At 37.8% G+C, this 20,833-nt stretch overlaps 1 protein-coding gene across 2 annotated transcripts in view; it reads right to left on the reverse strand.

Moving 5' to 3' along the window:
* Positions 1-20,833, reverse strand: part of RFTN1 (raftlin, lipid raft linker 1) — a 94,916-nt gene that overhangs the window by 42,293 nt on the left and 31,790 nt on the right. For both annotated transcript variants that reach the window (XM_033074683.2, XM_033074673.1), the window contains exons 3-4: positions 12,681-12,867; positions 2,261-2,369 (exon numbers count right to left, since the gene is read on the reverse strand). In XM_033074683.2, coding sequence (XP_032930574.1) covers positions 2,261-2,369; positions 12,681-12,867 — 296 coding nt within the window. The remainder of the gene's footprint in view (positions 1-2,260; positions 2,370-12,680; positions 12,868-20,833) is intronic.

Below are 20,833 nucleotides of genomic sequence, written 5' to 3' on the forward strand. Positions count from 1 at the left end.
AAGTACACATTACCTATGCTGCATATCATTGCAAAATTGTATTGTGTTTGCAGAAGGAAGCAGTTAATATTCAATATTATGTACAATTTCAATGCAACAAAAAGTCAGTCCAGAAAAGTTATTAAAATTGCGTCCTTGTTCAAATTCAAGATAAGTCATATATGCTCAGCAGCATACAATAAAATTACTAAAATTAATTTTCTCAGTGTACAGGAATTTTTTTTAACCAAGTTCAGGGAGAAATTCCTGTTATTCTGTTTTGAAAATATGGCTATTCTATTTAGTTTGGGGTTTTTTTAATACAGTAATTTGCAACACAGTAAGATGGCAAACCTGTTCTAAAAGGCTCTGTTAAGAAAAGCTTATGAAAAGATAATGGATTTCCCTATTCAATTAAAACATTCTATTAACTTAATTGTATTCTACAGTTTGAGAAGAATTATAAGGTTGTTCATTTTTTAAAGAAAGGAATTGCCTTTTCTAACAGCTCTTTGCTACTACTTTGTTTTAAGAACATCCTTAATTTTTCCATTTACTTTTCTGTAAACATCTGGTTATATGCCTTTAAAAGCAATGGATATTTTTGTTGCTCAGACAAATTAGTTAATATGACAATTAATTCCTACTCCCTAACAAGTCTTGTTTCCTGAATTAGATTTGCATAAAAGTGTTGAGACTTTCACAGTGTGTATAATCAGATACAGTGACACAGCATGCACTTGACAGCAACAGCTTCAAAGAACTTCAAATTTCTCTACATCAAATAACATCTGAGGATGAGCGACATACTCAACCTACAGAGAAACAGTAAATATACATTCCAGTTATTAAAATTTAAATTATTATCTTTCAAAAAGGGATCTTCATAACCCCATAATCAAATGGCTTCTATCAACAGAAACATTTCCATGTCTAGAAAAGCATTCTAAAGAGTCTTAGAATTGGATATTTATGGAAATAAGACGTCTCCTGGATTGTCATTTTGTTTTCATGTTACCCATACTCTTTCTGAAGTTACAAATGCTAAGAAATTTTCTGTTTCAATGATGCACAATTTTGCTACCAGTTGTGACAGCTATGCTTATATTTCTACTCTGACTCAAAGAACTGAAGAACAAAATCAAACATGTTGAAACTGGTACACAATACCTACACCAGTTTTTCCTAAGTGTGAATATATTGAAATAATGCAAGACAATATCAGAATAGTAGTGTAATAACACAGTTTGATCTGAAACAAAATTTGGGCTCAAATTTTTGAGTATTATTATGTGTTCAGAAAATTTCAGTTTGCTCTGATACTGATATCTATATATCTTTAAGTATCAGATAGTTACAGCCTGCATTATTTTTAATCCAGTTCTTACAATTCACACTAAAAATGAAAGGTTGAAGATGAGTGTAGTCTGCCAAGCTGAGTCCCCATCAAGCTCATAAAGCCTGTGCCATAGTTTATTTTAAAAATTTTCTTAACTATTATGACTGCAAAGGACTAAATCTAGAGAAGTAAGTTTACTCACACCCTGTGGCTAAATAAATACACTACTCAGTGCTAGTTTATCTAACAGGCAACTAGACACAATGGATGCTGAAAAATTTGAAACAAGCACAATCTGAATAATTTTTCACTAAAATGGACATAAACTGCTAATTTCTGGTCTGGCAAAATATTATAGTGTCAAAAATAATTTTAAAAAGAAGGCAATAGATAAAGAATTGCAGTGTTCTCTTCAAATTCCCCAGTATATATTTAATACTTAATTGAAAGCAACACTCTTCTGGTTCACAAAAGTATTTAGGTTACCAGTACCAACTCTATCAATCACCATGTGATTTTGAAACAAAACTTAAATAATCTGGGGGTTTCCCTGGAGGTAAAAGGCCTTTTAGTTAAAGTACTATTCAATAGGGTATTTGGACACTAAAATGGAAACTGTATATATTGTTTCAACATAAAATGTTGTATATTATAGGACCATCTTCTATATTGATGTCATCTGTGGGAGGTCATTCTCCTGTGACACTACAAATAATTTTATAATAATAATAATAACAAGATCAGACTTGTTTCTCTCAAGAAGTGTAACTGCTGTTCAGATACTTAAAATTACAAAACACTAAATTCTAGTGGAGTATTTCAGCTGGTCCAAGTGATACATCTCCCTACTGCCAAGCTGACAGAACCACAAACAGTAATTCTAGTGCAAATAAAAGCATACTGTGTTTTGGGGTTTGCCCCCCCCCTTTTCTTTTTACTCACCTTCTTAATAAAATCAGGGATCTCCTTTTTCTCTGAAAGGTGGTTTACAGAGGAGTAGCATTCTACCTCCAAGACATATCCTTCACTATTGACGTCACCTTTTGAAGACCTAAAGAGGCAGACAGAAAAGAAGGATCAATTTTTGTTGTTACTACTGGATACCCACACATCCAATTTATAAGTATTTCTCCTGGAGAGCTAAACTTCAGACAAAACTTTGGTTCCAACGCATTCCCCCCCGCCCCACTGAGCTCAATACAGCTCTGACAAGTAGCAGCTACAGTATCTGACCCACAGCTAGGGGAGTAGATCACATCAGGGACTTCCAGACTTCTTTTTCTGTCCAAGAAATACTTCAGCAGCCTGGCATCTAGGACCAGCACCAAGGAGATGCATGGATAATATAACTCAGGATATACAAAAAGAAAGTTCCAATGCAATGCTCTGACAGATGCTCTGTGCCCCACAGGGTAGCCTGATACAAGATGCATTTTGGACAGTAATTAAAAGAAATCCCTTCTCTTTATCTAGAACCATTCCAAGTTAACATCTAAAATCAGGGGCTAATCAAAATAGTTTATTTAACCTTCAGACTTGCGTTTTGTTTCTGAGAAATGTAAAGTTGTGCCTGAAGTCCTTCTCTTTCAGAAGAGACTAACTCCTAAAATAATTCTAAGCAAATGGCACCTGCCATATGCATTTGCTGAACAAATGAGCACTGTGGAAATAAGGTATTGGTCAAAACATGCCAAGGGAATGTTTGGAAGTTATACTGAGTGATCTTCAGAAACAGTCTGCAGGCAGTGCTACTGAAGGCAGCTTTCATCTCCTCCAGACTCCCATGAAAGGAAACCAATACACCTGATCAATAGAGGATATCTAGACAATCACTCACTTTCTCAGTTTTTCAGAAGAAAATGCATGGAAGAACATTAAATACGAAAGCTAGCCTGTCACTCTTGGGATTAGCAACAAAGCAGTTATCTAACACTTCAAAGAGAATCAAAAGACCTTCCAAGAGAAGAACTAATCCTGGCCAGCAGTTTGATGCCTGGGTAGCTAGAGGACAGGAAGAAAGGTATAGAAGCTTGAACTGGGAGTGCTGAGTAGCTGAGGAAGCAGCAAAACAGGGGCTTGGCAGGCTTGGCAGGCTTGCAAAAGCAAGCCTGTGCAAAAGGCCTGTTCTGGGGACTGGGACTGTGTGACACATAAACACACTTCAGCTACAGATGGTCCCAGGGGCTTTCCCAAGCCATTTACGGTTCCCCGGAGCCATGCGCTGCGTAGGTTGCTGACTGCAACTGGCAGTGTTTCCTAGGCAATACTGCAGACATTTGCTATATTTGATCCTCCCACTTTCACACAGGCTACACTCTCACTTCATTTCTCTTATCTCACTTATACCTGAACAGGTGGTAGCAGACTGTGCATTGTTTGGTAACAATGAAGTCCTTTCCCTATTTGTTTTTCCCCTCTTTTCTAGGTTCTTCTTATAACCTGTGGTTCCATTCTCTACTTATTTCTCGACAAAAATTTTAATGAAGCATTGGTGTTCATGAAAATTCTCCAAACATCTTGACAGAATTTAAACAAGTCATTATTGGGGGACCAACAGTATTCCACATAAATGAATTCAAGCAGCAAGAACAACTTTGTCAAGAAAATAAAAAATCATTTTGAGAGGGACAACACAGGTACTGCAGACAACCATTTTTGGTGTTCTACAGCCCTAGACAAGAAAATCTATTTTGTGCAGACTTTCTTCCACAGATAAACTTGAGAACATAAAAATAAACTTTCGAAAACTGCCCTGCTAGTGTTTTACTGCTTACAACCAGACCTACTTTTTTTTTTTTTTTTTAAATCTGAATATGACTCACAGGAAAAGTAGCCTTGATGTTATCTAGCCATGCTCCAGACAGAAATAATATGAACTAGGGCTCTCTGATGCTCAAGCAATCAGTAAACCATCAAAATTGACACCTGATATTGCAAAGTCCATACAACATCAAGTGGAGCAAATACAACTCACCAGTGCTTTGGCTGTTGTAGCACTACAAACCAGAAGTGTGCTACCAGCAACAGGTAGCAAGGAACCAAGCCCTTTTAGAAAACAATCCCTTTTTAAGGGGTTAACTGCAAAACTCTACAAATGCAAGGAACAAACATCTCCACTATTTCCCTTCTTGGATAGAAGTTCCCTTCCAGCCCAGCTGAGGAAGCCACTCCCCTCCCAGAGACTGTAAAATATGCCAACTCAAATTCAAAGTAAAGATATCAAATCCCAGAAATTAAGTATGCGTCATGCTATTTCTGTACCCACCCATTTGGCAAAGGCTGTTCATAACTCTGGCACTGCTGTGACCTACATGAAAACTCACTATTCTAATTAGTCTGAAAGAATGAGAAAGACTCTGTTTCAATGTTTGAATTCCCTGGCTACCTGAAAAAATAAGTCCTTTTTAAGCTATATTGGTAAAGTTTAAAGACAGGTATATGGAAGAGAGAAGCTAGCCTTGAACCACTCTCTCCTAATTCCTCTTCTCCCCCTGAACTGCTCCCTGAGCTCTGATTTTGTGCAATTTTTTGAGAACCTACTTCCAAACTCTTTGAAAGGAGTAAGAGTTATCTGAGATACAGATTACATCCATAAAAATAGAGAGATTATTACTATAGCTGTTTAAAATGTCCTGTTTAGCTCCTTTAAGAAGCACTTACTTTAAAATACACTTCTGCTTGGAAATATTTAATTAATTCCTTCTCTAACAGTTTGGGGGCTACCTCTGCACTAGGGGTCATGAAAGAAATGGCATCAAATACAACTGCACTCTGTTAAGAATATTATTTTACAGAATACACTTAACAGATCCTACTAAAGGCCATAAAATCCTTAGCTAAAATCTTACAATAGAAGGACTTTATATTTTCAGTAAGTATTTTTCTATGCTCTCAAGTAAATTATGTCTATATATGTTAAAAGCAAATCTTTGTCTATACTGATCGTTTTCACCTTTTTAGGAAAACTTTTAAATCCTGTTATTCTGTCAAAAATAAACAGAACAAGAGCCATAGGTGTTCATGTGAAAATAAAAACCTGTGGATGTCACAGACCACAAAAAATAATTTTCTAAGCAAAGCAGAGTGGGCAAGGAATTGTTTCCAGTCTCTATGCAATAAACAGTGCATTTCATACATGTATCACAAAGTATTTCAGTAAGATCAGAAAAGTCTCTCATTCAACTCTGAATATTATTAATATAGCCCTAGAGAAGTAGATAAATATGGGTACAGGTAAATTCTGTATTAACAAAAATTAATATAGTTTTGGTTTTATTAATTTAATGGGACTACTTTTAGGACCACTTTCATTAGAAACTATGAAATAGGACCCCCAAAAAATGTACATCTATCAAGACGCCAGAAGCAAGATAAAAAGTCCAAAGAGCACAGTTCTGTGCACTTGCATTCCTCTGCTCTCTTCTGAAAAAGGATTGATGTCAATCGTGAGAAATAACCCAATAATCCATACCTTGGAGTCTCTTACCAGTTTTATAGCTCAGGATGTTACTGGGAGTTCAACGTATAAAATATTTTAAAATTAAAGTAATGGTTTTATGTAAAGTTGCTTTTTACTTTCCCATCATAAAATATTTCTCAACAAAAAGCAGAAGAGAAAGAGAAATGCTAAGATCAGTTTAATCAAAAATATGGGTAAGCTTCGGCAGCTCTAAAGATCTTCCTTTTCTTCTAGATGCACAGTCAGCAAGTTCTTCCTTTTCCTTTCATCCTCCTAAGTTGGAAAATTGGATCTTCATTCCTGCAAACATTTGGGGGTTTTCTACTACTTTTATTCCTCTGATTTAAAAAATTGCTGGGTTAATTAAAAAAGGCGCAGACCTGGATATACTAATGCTGTACCTTTCCTGGAAGCGAGGATGAACCGGAGAAGTGGTTACATCCAGACTCACCCTGGACTCACTGTAACACATTTTGGGATACCAGGATGGGAACACAAGGGAACAAGGGACAGCATGAACAACAGGAGCACTTTCCCTGCAGCAAGGAAGGGCAGTCTCCTGCCTCCTGCCCCAAGAGAGGACAACCAATGGCTGACCATGGAGATCGACAGAAAACTTCATTGCAACTTACACACCCTGGGCTTTAATTTGTTTTTCTTCATTATACACTGTTTGTTTATCATTAACAATTTTCCTGAAGAAGGGCTCTTCTGTTCTCACCACGGACAGCCCTTAATCACAGGATAGCAAAGAGCTGAGGTGGAATTTCAGTCTACCTGATGCTGAGCAGAGGGACAGCATTGGCAGGCCTGGTGGGGTGGGGGTAGAGGGTGCCCTCAAGTTTTGCCAAGATGGAAAGGGCTCAGGACCACAGATTTCCAAAAAGGGTCACCCTGAATCCAAAAGAGCGCTTTTAGTGCCACTAAACAAGAAGATTATACATAGAACAAATAAGATTTTAACTTATAATTGCAAGTTCACTGGCCAAAAATATGTTACAATGGTTGTTTCACTAGGTTGTCACTTCCTGCACAGCTGTTTGCTGTTAAGCACTGTTTCATGGTAGAAAAACCATAACCAGCTGTGGAGAACCAGTAACTTACACAGTAACTATTACAGCTGACAACTTGCTGTCCGTTACAAACCGAATTTCCAATCCTTTTCAGGTACAAGAAGGAATTGAGGAAGCCAACATTTGGTCCTAATCTTCCTGAAGTTCCCTATGCCCATGAGCTCAGCAAGCCAAAACACACTTGTAAATCGCACAGACACTCTAAAATCACTATTTCATTAAGATGACGCTAGGAATGTAAGCACAGTTTTGAGACTTTCCACTATGCAGGAACAGCTCTACCATTCAAACAGAACTGTACATCCACAACAAACTGGTCCACATTAAAAATCAACAAAACCACACCAAAGTAATTAACATGAGCAGCTGGTATTCTATAATTTCAGGTTAAAAATCCAGCAAAACTCTGAAAACCAAGAACACAACAACTAAAAATCCATAGGTTTTATGATGCCCAGCCAAAAACCACAACATTTTTTATAAAAATAAAAGCAGATATATTGCATCCTAAGAGCCTGAAGTCTAACCCCTGTGACACTGTTTTAATGCTATCACCTAAACATTTTCTTTACTGTAGGAAACCTTATCACTAGAATATGTATTATTTGTTAGTAAAATTTATAAACTATTTTTAATGACAGTATATAAAGTTTCTTCAGGAAAGTTTGGGCATGCATTGATACGCAGGCATCTTTAATGTGCAGTGTTTATAATGTTCAGAATACAGATGAAAGAACATTTATTTCGGGTCACTGTTACAAGTTATTGTGAGGAAATATGTATTTCTTTGAACTTGTAACAAATAACAAGCCTTCAAAACTCAAACCATTGTCCTTTGAGCTAAAGGAAGATATCTGTTGACTCTTGGGCATGGAATAAATATTATCTTTTCATTACATTGAAATCAGCCTGCTGAGAGCAACTACACACACTGCGCTCGCACACAAACCTGTTTGATCCTAATGCTCATGAAGATAAATTCAGACACTTCTCATCTTCAAGCTTAAATCCTACATGAAAACCAAACAGACACACACACGCATCTATATTCAAAATAAAAATACATTGTATCGATGCAAAGTACCTACTTTCATCAAAGTGAAAACACCCAAGTGAAATACCAGCAAAATCAGGAAACTAAAAATCTTAATTTACTATTAAACTTTTGAATTCAGTCTGTCATATTACTTCACAGATAAACAGAGTTTTTGTTATCCAACTGATGATAGTTTGCATTTTGTCAGGACTAACAGATATGGGAATTACAGAAATAGAATAATCTCATCAAGTGAATCTCTACAACACTTGACACCTCATTATTTTGCAGAAAGGGAAAACAGCTACAAAGCTGTTCAAAGTAAACAGAGAAATTTAGAACACTTAGAAACTCTAAAAAAATTATTGTTCAATTATACTACTTAGTCTACTTGTGCAGAGCAATGTTTCCCTGTTGGCTCCTTGACTGACTGAAGGCAAAACCTGTAGATGGTATGTCCTAAGACATAGACGGAACAATGGAGAGAAATTCTTTGGCATACCATTCATATGCCCTGCTTCTCTTTCATGGTAAAATGAAGCATTCACAAACATGTCAAAACTATTATAAGCAGGTAGTTTACAAGCCCAGACCGTGTATCTTTCCTGGCAAAAGAGAATGGAGGTCGCCTTCCAGTGCTGAGTACTTAGAAAGGGACACCACAACATTTTCCCTGACATTATATTTCAAAACTTTAAGATAGCAGACAGGGATATCACACCACAGGTTGATGGAAACAAGTTAAAACTTATTTGTGCTATGTTTTTTATATCATTTTGTTCAGGGGTTGACTTAATTTCTCTGCAGGGACAGGTAACAGCCACAAGCTGTCCAAAATAAGAATGCACCCAAGACCCCTGCACAGAGATTGTTAAAGCAAAAAAAAACAGTGAATGTGTAAATAAAAGGCCAAGGAGAAAAAGGTTATTGCACACACAAAGAGCTACTGATTTCTGTTCCTCGGGGGAATGTAAGCAACATATGTGTTACTGTCCTCACCTTGGTTAGCCAGAACCTCCAAAACACATGGACCCTCTCCCATTCCTTCAATCAGGTACCAGCTTTTATTCCCTTTCCTGAGATTCTCAGTGTCAGTCAGTGAATCTACTCCTCTCAAGCGTGAGTGTGAACAGCAGGCCACACCTATGCTTCACTTTTGGGGCCCTTCCTAAATTCAGGAACAAAACTGGGCTCAAAGAGTTTTCTTTGCACAACTGATACAAGATTCTTCAAGATTTCTTCTTCAAGAAACCCATATATCTCAGAACTCAGCACAGACAATAGAACAGACAATTGCTTTTTAGTTAAGTCCACTGAAATTTAGAGGGGGAAAGAAAGCATTCATGAGCATTGAATTTATTATTCTTTTATCTGACTCTATTCTATGTGACTTTCAAATCTCTTTCCAATCAAGTGCTTACTGTACACCATGCCATTAGATGCCACAGAAATATTTAAATTTATTATATTAAATTTAATGAGGGCAATGGCAGAGCTGTTTAGCAACTTGGTAGACTACCTTCATACCCAGTGCCTCTAAAGAATTAAACACTCCTACACTTATTTCACTTACTTTACTTGAACATGATGCCTTTTGCACTGCAAACAATTGCATTATTGACTTTTCTAAAAATCTGTCCCTTAATTCCATATTTTCCCTAACACTTCCAGTGGGTAATTCTTGGTTTTCAACATGTACAGCTTTCATATATGTTTGGAACACGTTTCTTCAAACGTCCTACAAGAGGAATGACTCCTACTTACATATTTACCACAAATGATTACACAGCCAAGATAACAAAGCCAGAGATACCAGTACAGATTAAACAGAAAGCTATCAAAGTGACTTTAAAAATCACCTTAATGTAAAATGCCATTGCAAATTCACTAGAAATATTTTGAAAACTACAGCACAATGGCAAAATAGGACAAAAATAAAACTAACAGGTCCTGTTTCCACTAATTCTAATGCACAACACGCCTCAGCACTACCTTTTCCATTTTATTGTTGAACAAATTCGGGCATTGCAAATCTCATGGACAGCAGCAGCATGGTGTTCCTGATAGCCATCATCTGCTGCAGCTGGCAGCAGAGGCATAGCCTCTTCCTACCTTTGGAGAGGCAGAGCTATAAAACTAAGTCCTCAAAGCACAAGTCAACAGTATTAATTTTACACCATAAAACTGACATGGAAAGGTGCAACACTGATTAAAGACTAATTCAAGCATGCAGTTCTGTCTGTGTTTAGATGGAATTGGCATTACTACAGGCACTAATACAACGATTTCACTTCTGTTACATTCAGGGAACAAAAAAGGAAGGTAGAAAACACACTGGCAGACAACGGACAGATAAAGTGCAGAGTGCTGGAGCCACCTGTGGTGAAACACCTGCAGTGAGAAAAGAGCTGCAGCCTCAGGTGTTTTGCAGAAACTGCCCAAGAGGCCCAAGGGTGAGCCCCACACCAAGGTGCAGTTTTTTATGACACTTGGCTTCCCATGAACACCATACCACCAAAGGGATGGATTTGTGTTCCACAGCAAAAATGACATTACTAGTGATCCTGTAACTGTGGCTGAACTAGTTTCACTCCTAAAATCTTATGACAGAAATAAACACTCATCTGATCTTAGCATAAGCAGACCTAACTTCTACCCATGATTTAAACTGCTACATACAGAAACTGCCTTGAGATGACAAGACACTTGACAGTCCTCAGGGGGAAAAATATAATTTAATCATTATCAGCAGTGTAATGAGAAAGGTTAATTAAAAAAAATTAAAGTATGTTGGTTTTTTTGTACTTTTACATATTTTTAGTCCCTGGCTGTTTGTGGAACGACATGAACTTGGAGTTCAGATACAGGTGATCTCTATGCAGGCCACAGTCATCTGAAATCTGTGCAACACCCATCTCTCTTCATCCCATTTGGCAATGCAAATATTTGTTGCACCCACACACTATGGGAGAAACTTCTTCCATGCTCTCAGCCAAATTCAGGAACATTTAAGCAACATGAAACATCAAACTGATGTAATTTCCTTTTCTGGTACTTGTTTTTTTCCTGCCATGTCTCTTCCGCTTCCCTAGGCAGTCGGAAATGACAGATAAGAGAATGCAGAGAAACGGACTGTGAATGTAAAAGAAAATATAATTGGTTCAAGACTCTCTACTGTCTTCAATTTTGTACAGTCATTTGCAGCTGTCCAAAGTGTGTGACACTGGCACCCAAGCGACTGAGCAGGCAATTAAGATTTTGTACTCTTCCACAGTCACTCTGCACAGACGTAAACTACTGGATACAGTGTGAGAACAGTGATACACTGGGTGCTCTGGCTTGAGGACCACATCACTCCACTGACAAGGAAGCTGCTCTTCTTGACAGGTCTTCAGAGCTCAGACCTGGAAGATGTTGAACCCTCAGACCCCTAACCAACAGAAGTCCTTGAGCACTTAATTAACATTACAAACTCATGCACGTCAATACTTTCATTGCTTGCAGAAAGGTATTGTGTAGGCAGGGAAGGTAAGGCCCCAAACCCACACAAGCTCAGCCCAACATCACTCAGCAAGTCCACTGTTCATTCTGTTTTAACCATAAAAATGGAAGCCATTTCAACAATACTATCAGGCAAACCAGTATGAAGTTTTGTATGAAAAAAACCAAAAATCAAGTCAAGGTAAATAAGGAATTATTTTAGAAACTCAAATTGCCTGTGACACCTAATGCCTACATGTACTTGCTAACAAAACGCAGAGCTTTTTCCTTATGTCAGAGCTGAATTTCAACTCCTTGTCCATAACCTCAGTCAGCTGGCTACTAAGCTGAAGCAAATTGCATGGTGAAAGGTTTGCTTTTTAAATAGAAGTATAAACCAGCTAGGTCCTTTTCTTCAAGCATCAGCACAAAGAGAGGGACTAGGATTGGCAGATGGGAGGTTTAATTATCTGCCAGCTTTCAGAATTGGTCATTGTAAGAAGGGCTGGACGGGGGATTGCAGCTAATGTAGGAAACCGTAGAGAATGGCTGCAACAATACAGGTAGCTGCAGAGCTGGGGGTGGTCAAATAATATTAAATTACGTTTTAACCAAAAATCCTATGTTTACTAATATCCACACTTTTACTTCCTTCTGAGCTATTTAACAGCACATCCTATTGGTTTTTTTTAAGAAATCACATTAAATCATAAAAAATCAGAATTCCTGTTTCTTTATTAATCTTCAGACTGATTAGGAAAAATATTCTTAATACATTTTATGAAGAGAACAAAGCAGGAAAGCAATCTTTTTTATTTATGGAGTCTGCACTAACTAAAAATTTGGAAGAACTTGTATTGTTTAGAGTAAAGAAGGGCCTGAAGTCTACACATAAATTTAAGAAGTATGCTTTAGTACTACAGTTCTCAAATTAATTGCATTAACTAACCATCTAAACACAAAATATGCCTTTTCAAAGCAAACAATTCTCCTGTCATAATTTAATCTAATAAATTCTTAAAGGGTACCAACAAGACCATCCTCACAAACTGTCATGCATAGGGCTTGTTTGTTTGCCTCTCATGACAACACATCCCAAAATACAGAACATATTTCAACTTGTTATTCTCCAAGTTGCCTGCCAAACTGCAGACAAATTGTAAACATGAAGAACATGTTAAGCCTATTCAAGCCCCCCCCCCAAAAAAAAAATCTTGCACAGTAAACTCTGCTATAATTTCCTGATGTAGGTCAAAACTCAGCAGGAAATCACATTGTCACTATTTTTATCCCAGTTCACTGGAAGTGCTTTACCTTTCTGTTTTCTTGATAAGCACAGCCCTGAAGATTTGTTCCTGTGGAGTTTTCTCTTTTTCATCAGTTGGTTGCACAAAAGGGTGGACAGCAGCCAAGACAAAGCCCTGCTGGTACAATTCTTCCAGCTGAGCTGGAAGATCACACAAGGAGGAGAGTTTGATTGCAGATGATCCTGGCAGCTCAGCTGGAAATAAAAAGAAATTGGTCAATAATCCAATACTGGACTACCATGTATTTTAAAATACAGGCTCTTCAGAGTCAAGTAAGCTTCACACTGATCTACAGTATTAACACCAAAACTGACCTTTCCTGAGACTCATTTTGTATTTCATATTTTAAGCAGGCCGTCTTGGCAAAGGACTTGTATTACACAAGAGACTTGTGCAATTAAACAAGAAGTCACATACATTAAAATGCCAAATTCACTACACAGTCTGGCAGAGATAAGGTGAAGAATTTAATAAAAATGAGGCAGTTGGTCAAAAGATATTCTAGGTTTTAGTAGTCATCATAATAATGCAAGTAGAAAAGAGTGAGCCATGAGTCAAAAACACAAAACAAGAGAAAAGAGTCTATGAAGGCAGAACATATCAAATTCAAAAGCTATAAAAAGAAGCATCTATCTACACAAAATCAGACTACAAGATCACTGATGCAAGATGTTGATGAGACCAAATACCTGCCAAAATGTCTGAAGAGAATTTTGTAGGTATATTGATAATAGGAACCTTGAGTGAGGCATGCCTATAGCAGAGAGAAACCTTTTAGAATAAACACTAAATCTTATACCTCAGGGTTTAAGCAAACCTATACATACTAGAGATGAGGATGAGACATAGTATATGAAAATAATCCTTCCTCAATCTGCTTACTGCAAGGTTTTATGCCTTCCTGTCAAGTATTTGTTGCTGACTCCTGTCAGACACTTGACATACACATGGATATTTTCAGTATAGCAATTGCCCTTATTTCTTCAGAGTCTTGTGGGATTCAAAAGAAAATCCACAAATCACCTAAAACAATCTTTTATTCCCTTTTTCTCTACATCAGTAATTCCTCATATACTTTTCATATTTTATGGGAAATTAAATCTCTCTTTCCTGACCTTTGCCTCTTCTTTTCCATCTCACTTGGAGTATATTTATTATTTCATCTAAACCACACCAGGGCATACAGGGTGGTGAGGCACTGGATGTTCTTCCCTCCCACTGAAACCAAGAGGGAGGGGATGCTGCAAGAAACACAACAGAGATTCCCAGCACCTTGAAAGCCTTTGCTAAAAAAAAAAAAAAAAAAAGCACTGAAGAATAGTTTGTATGAAAGAAACCAGCAATGCAAAATAATGTTTCATTGTACTGCTTTTTCCATCAAACTGTATGGCTACCCTTTATGAATAATTTAAGGGGTTATCAAAAAACTAATAAATATTCAAACCAAATAATACCAAGGAATAATTTAAATAATAATAGAATAGATGTGCTTGGTATGTTTTTTTCCTCATATAAGACCATGTTCCAGAAGAGAATAATGGAACTTTTTGACCAGAAGTTTAAGATGTAGCATTTTTTATTATTTTTACAAATAAAATGAGATCCAAGCAACATGCACATTGATAGACAATAGGGCTCTACCTTCTACAACAGCATACAAATCACTTCAGAATCATAAAAAGAAATGGCACAATGAATAATGCATAATAAATAATAAACCCAAGAGTTACTTACTGGAGCCTACTGGGATCAAAATAGGCAAACCCAGATTTTAGAACTCCAATTTCCCTCTTGTGCTCAGAGATTCCACATATTTTTGACTACACTGCAACTAATTAATTTCTAAATGAGGGGTTTACTTGGATACAATGGAATGACTAAACACTACTCAGTACTGTTAATTCCAGTCATAGTGCTCCAATTTTTAACTATCGCCTATGAAAACTGATCCTTGCCTGGCATACGTATGTAGCATCAAGATTCTTCTGAGGATAGGTTCAGTAAGATTAGTAAAAAGTCTAGTCATTAACATGGGAGACTGACTGCTACCTCCTAAAAGATAAACATGAGGAGAAAGTGTGGAAATGCATGTAATTGGAGCCTTGGGATGTAACTTGATTAAAAAAGAAACGTAATAGAAAATAGAGATGGGTGGGATCATCCAGCTAGTTCATCCTACTACCCAGAGGCAAGATCAGTTCTAGTTTAGTTATTTCTCCATTTTTCTCATCTATTTTTAAAAACCTTCAGTAATGGAAATTCCACAAGCCCCCTAAGTCATTTTTCAGCACTTCTCTATTCTTACTACTCAAAACCCTTTCCTAGCACGTGACCTAAATTTCCCTCTCTTAAATTCACTAACTGCTACTTCTCCACTGGAGTATTTCTTTTCTGCAACAGCATTTTATAACTCCTAACACGATTCATGCCTTAATCTCTCTTCACACTGTATAAACTCAGTCCTTTCAATGCTCCTGTTCTCAAGTCTTCTGTATTTCTAAGTAATTTTTGATGTTCTCTCCCGTTTCTCTTCAACTGGCCCACATTTTTCTTCAAGTTTAGTACCTAATTTTGACCACAGTGATCCAGCACAAGCCTTACCACTGTTCTGTAGGATGGAAAACTCTAACCTTACTACATCCTATGTCAGTTTACACCATCCAGGGGGAAAAAAACCAAAGGAAATTCTTCTCCCCATAACTAACAGTGGCCAGTTTTCCTGTTCTTCATGAATTTTAGGATTTTTCCTTTCAGTTTTCAAGGGCCATTTTGGATTCTGACTTCCACAATATGAACAGCAGTTCTCAGACTGGCAAACAGTAATAAACATACTCAGGAGTCAATTGTTGCAATAGTTAATTAAAATGACGAATTTTAACAGACTCTGAACAGAACAACTTTAAGCCTTACAGTTAATACATCTTTTTGGTTTGATGCTGAACTATTGCTGATTTCTCCTCAGACAAGACAGTTCCTGTTACCCAACTGATGCCCACAAGGTCTGCAAGTTTTCTGGATCTACAGGCCTGTGCTGTGCATTCTTGTTTACTCTCCAACTGGTTCGAGTGCAGATTCCTCCCCAGAAATCCCTGCCACACATTATCCTCTGGGTATTCCATAACTTATTTTTTCCAGTATCTTTCTGGGCATTAAGTTGGGCTAACAATCTCATAGTTCTCTTTAAATGTAGGTTAAAAAAGGACATCACACTTTGCTACAGAGTTGTATTCATACTGCAACAGTCTTCAATCTTAAATGATAAAATTTCAATTATTTCTTCAGCTAATTCCTCTACAGTGCATACCTGTAAGCTTGACCTACTTGGAAACATCTAATTTTTTTTAATATCAGCTGTCAATCTAGCCTTTCCTTACTTCATCTTAGAAAAATGCTAACATTTTCAGAAAACCTTACCCAATATCCAGTAAAATATATTAAAATGCTTGGTTTAGTTGCTAGTAGTTAGAGAATTCTAACTACATCACTTTGGAAGGAAAAGGAAGACCAAAATTGTGTGTAACAGGGACTTGTGTAAGGTAAAAGAGCAAATGAAAAACCAAGTTAAAACCTGTATAACACCAGTGCTTATAAAGCTTTTTTTTGCCAAAAGATAATGCTGACTTCTTTCATCAGCCTCTTTTTTACTCTTGAATTGTAGCTGGTTGTAAGTTTTAGATTCTGGTCCATATTTCCACATTTATTGCTGTATTTCTCAATGTGACCTTAAAAGATTCCTTTGTTTATCATGTAGATGAGCATGTAAGAAACTTGTAAATGAAAGAAGCCACATTTTTCTATTTGGTTGAGGTTGAAGGTAGAAATAGCGCTCGCTGTTTTTGGACTGGATTATCAAACAAATTAGTTTGTTGCCTGACTGATAACTGAAGCTGAAAACACTTACAGCAGTGCTCAGATACATACAGAAAACTACAACTTTACAGACTCTTTAAAAGAAAGAAAATTTGTATTATACAACTGATATCTGTAAGGTGACTTTCCTGGGTCTAGGGACTTTTCTTTGCTGCTAATGGAAAAACCTGACCAGATATTCACACTTACCCTCATCAGAGAAATCAGTAAGAGGAGTGAATTTCCATAAAAATCTACAGTTGTTGCCATGTATATTTGAAAGTGGTCATTTCTGTATCTCCAAAAAGCAATTTATGGGAAAAAGAGAAAGGAGGTACAGCCTATCACCAGGATCCCAAGGGGCAGAGAGCAGGCTGAGAAACAAGACTGGGAAGACAGACACTGAATATTTGGATATTGAAGAGCACTTGCTCTTCCCATGTTAAGGAGCTCCTCTTTCCCTCACAGTGGATCATCCAGCGCTTCTACCACAGAGAACAAACAGCCATTGACTGGCTTCAAACTGAAGCATCTCATGTGACCTCTGACAACTGTGCTGTGGTCCACACTAACAAGGGAGATGCCTCCTGATCAAATATTAAGAGAGAAGACAGTTTCAGCAACTGTCTATAAAAAGTAGTCTGATTTTTGTATATTAGAACAATGATTTGGGTACCTTTAAGATGCTGTAAACCAACACTCTGAAGTAAGAAAGGTATACTATGCCTTATAAAATCATCCCTGGATTCACCTATTAGCCCATGCTTAACGACACCCATCATCAAGTACAGTACATCTTGATATAATATATATATTCAACAGAATTGGGTGATTTTAACTGTATTCTATTTGATAAACAGCAACTTCCTCTTCCTGACATTCACATTTAAGACAAAGATAAAATGAACTTTATTATTTTTTAATTTCCTGTTATGTGAATGATAGCTATGTCCCAGAAAAGCTGAAATGTTAAATGCTAAAATGGCATTTATTTAATTTCTCTTTACTGAAATGGTCAAATCTGAGGTCAAATTTAGGTCTTAGTTTCTCGGCACCTATCCTTAATACTTTATTTAAAAGAGCAAGCATGCAGTTCTACTTTAAATTTCTACTATCCTGTAAGATTAGCTTAGTTTGCTTACTCCAAAAAAACAAATGAAGTGTTGGGATTTTTTCATTTTTCAACATGTTTTTCTGATTAAGCTTTTATGCTCTTATTCCAGTTACAGCTGCTAAAGGCGGATGGAGCCCTTAATGACAGTTCACATTACAGATGAAAATGTTCCACAAAAATAATGGGGACTCCTTTTAACTATTCCTTGTTATCTTTTAAAGTTTTCATGTTCATCTGCATTTTAAATGTTCCTCAATTTATTATGGAACATTAAATAAGCCTTTTTCATAGAATCACAGAATAGTTTGTTTTGGAAGGGAGTTGAAAGATCATCGAGTTCCAGTCCCTCTCCCTTTGCATTGAAACAACCCAAGATCACATTCATGTGTACGTAGACTGTACACATTCTCTGTCCATACCAGGTACAGAAGAAAACACTTTGCCCAAGGGGATCTGAAAAAAAGGCAGATTGCCAAACTCAACATACCCACACTATTAAGTGATGTAGCAACTCAGTTACTTGGTAGCTGCATCCATTTCACAAAATTCCAGAATGGGGTTTGAAGGCTCTTTAAAGATCATCTCATTCAATTCCCACAGTAAGGCCCATGGACCTCTTTAACTAGATCAGGTTGCTCAGAGTTGCATCCAACCTGACCTTGAATGTTTCCAGGGATAGGGCATCCACCACCTCTCTGGGAAGAGAGTTGTTTCACCATACCCGTTGCAAAAAAAGTCTTCCTTAAGTACAATCTAAATCTATCTTTTTAGCTTAAAACCATCACTCCTTCTCCAAATGCAACACACCCTACTAAAAAGTTTGTCTACATCTTTCTTGCAAGCCTCCTTTAAGTACTGAAAGACTGCAATAAAGTCACTCTGGCACCTTCTTTTCTCCAGGCTGAACAAGTTCAACTGTCTCAGTTTTTCCTCACAGGAGAGGAACTCCAGCCCTATGATCAGCTTTGTGGACCTCATCTGGACCTGCTCCAGCAGGTTCGTGTTTTTCCCATGCTGGGACTCCAGAGCTGAATGCAGCTAAATCCCCTCCCTTGACCTTCTGGCCACTCTGCTTTGGATGCTTTGAACACACACTGCTTGGGCATGTCCAGTTTTTCATCCACCAGCATCCCCACATCTTTCTCAGCAGGCTGCTCCCAACCCCTTCACCCCCAGCTTGTACTGGTACTCGGGGTGGTACTCACCCAAGTGTGGGACTTACCACTTGGCCTCTTTTAACTCATGAGGTTCACATGAGCCAAGTCCTTGAGCTTGTCCAGGGTCCCTCTGAATGGCACCCCATCCCTCAGGTGTGTCACCTGCACCACTCAGCCTGCTGTCATCTGCAAACTTGCACTCCATGTCATATGACCAGGTTAACACATATTATCAGGCTCAGACCCTTCAAGAAATACAGGTCCAACTGTTTCCATTTTCAAAGCGCAGGATGAGACTGTTTCCCAATCCATGGTCATTCCTGCTCAAGGCATCCATAGCCAGTGAACTGTGGACCCACTCATGCTCCCCTTGTCCAGCATTACAGATCTTACAAGCACTTCCACAAAACCACAGACACTTCAGATCACTCACAGAAAGAACAATGTCCTCAGTCTCCTCCCCAGGGGAGTGCAGGCTCCATGGGGCCCTCCTCAGAAAAAGGAGGTTTCTGACAGAAGGGCCACACGGGCGACCTCAGTGCAGCTCTCCCTCCCCACTGCAGCCTCAAAGCCACACTGCTGCCCCTGAGCAGGGCTGAGCCTCTGAGCTATAAAGAAGCAAACATTCAGGCACACCACACACTTTGTCATTCCCACTACCTCCATGCACCTCCCTTCTCAGCACAATTTTTTTGTCCTTCCAAAGCACACAAAGCTCCTTCCTGCACTATACAGAGCACGTCAGAGACCATGCAAGTCCAGAAAATCTCCCATGTTTTCACACAGAACACTTTGCAAGCACTTTATGACTCTTTATAACAGCCCTGATAGTTTTGTAGAATTGCAAGGCAAGCACACTTCCTCTATTTAGTATGAGGATTGCTGTTTCTTAATTTAATACTAATTTCTTTCCAGTGACTTTAATCTAATTTAAAGAAATCAAATTTATGGCAGACTAACTTCTAGAAGAGCAAAACACAGTCTCTGTATCAGCCAAAGAAATTTAACTACAAAGTTTACCCTGAGAAGATGCGGATTTGGTAAGAACAAAAACTGCAGCACTGTTTTTAATTTGAATAATGTTCAGAAATAAAAGTAATGTATTCACGTTTTACAAGATCAAAGTGGTTAAATAGGCACTTGTTTTTTAGTGTTTCTGTGAATTTCCACTCCACTTGAAATTTTGAAATTACCTGTATTACTGGAATTGTGATTTCTTGATGGAACATAGAACTGCATTGACAGAAGGTGCACAGGTACAACTAGGATATACAAGCAAACCAGTGCCACTAGGAGCAGCTAGTTTGGGGAAGCTGAACACTGACTGCTAAATGAAGGACCATCCTGTCAGGCCACCTTTTGGTTTGCCAAAGTCCTTGCTTGGGTTCCTCTGTGCAGGCCCTGAGGGCTGAATGGTACCACAGCCACTCTCAGAGTGCTGGGGATCATCAGAATTGAAGTGAAGGAAGGTGCAGGGTAACAACCTATTGTGAATGTTGGCTTTTCTCTTATAATGCAGGACAGACTGGAAAATATCCCCTCTCTGTACTATAAATAAGAAAGTTTTTAAGGTACTTTTCACTGACTTATTCAGCAGTTAGTTTGGAACAGCTGAAGGAATCCAGACCATCATCCTTTCCAACTATTCAGGTTTGCTAAGGCCAATTTGTTACTCTGGAGAGAAGACAGCAAACTGTTACTTGAATATTCTCAAAACACTTAGAAACTCATCCTGAGAGAAGGCTATTTCCATTCAGTGTCAATTTCACACAAAAAAATATTAAGCCATCTATTACAAATTTTTCATTCTTTGTTGCAAACATTAAGGAACTCTCTTTCATGCAGCACAAATTGTTTGTGGGCCAGAACAATGCAGTCCTGCTACTCTCACATAACTGTAATTATTCTTTCCTCATTCAACCCACAAATAGTTTCTTGTTACCGATGACAACACAAAGTTATCATACTTCTAATGAAAATAAACCTACCAATAATAACTTAAAGAACATAAAGCAGGAAATACAATTCTAGCAAGTTTTG

This window comes from Catharus ustulatus, chromosome 1, assembly GCF_009819885.2.
Source record: "Catharus ustulatus isolate bCatUst1 chromosome 1, bCatUst1.pri.v2, whole genome shotgun sequence".
In the NCBI taxonomy this organism is placed as follows: domain Eukaryota; kingdom Metazoa; phylum Chordata; class Aves; order Passeriformes; family Turdidae; genus Catharus; species Catharus ustulatus.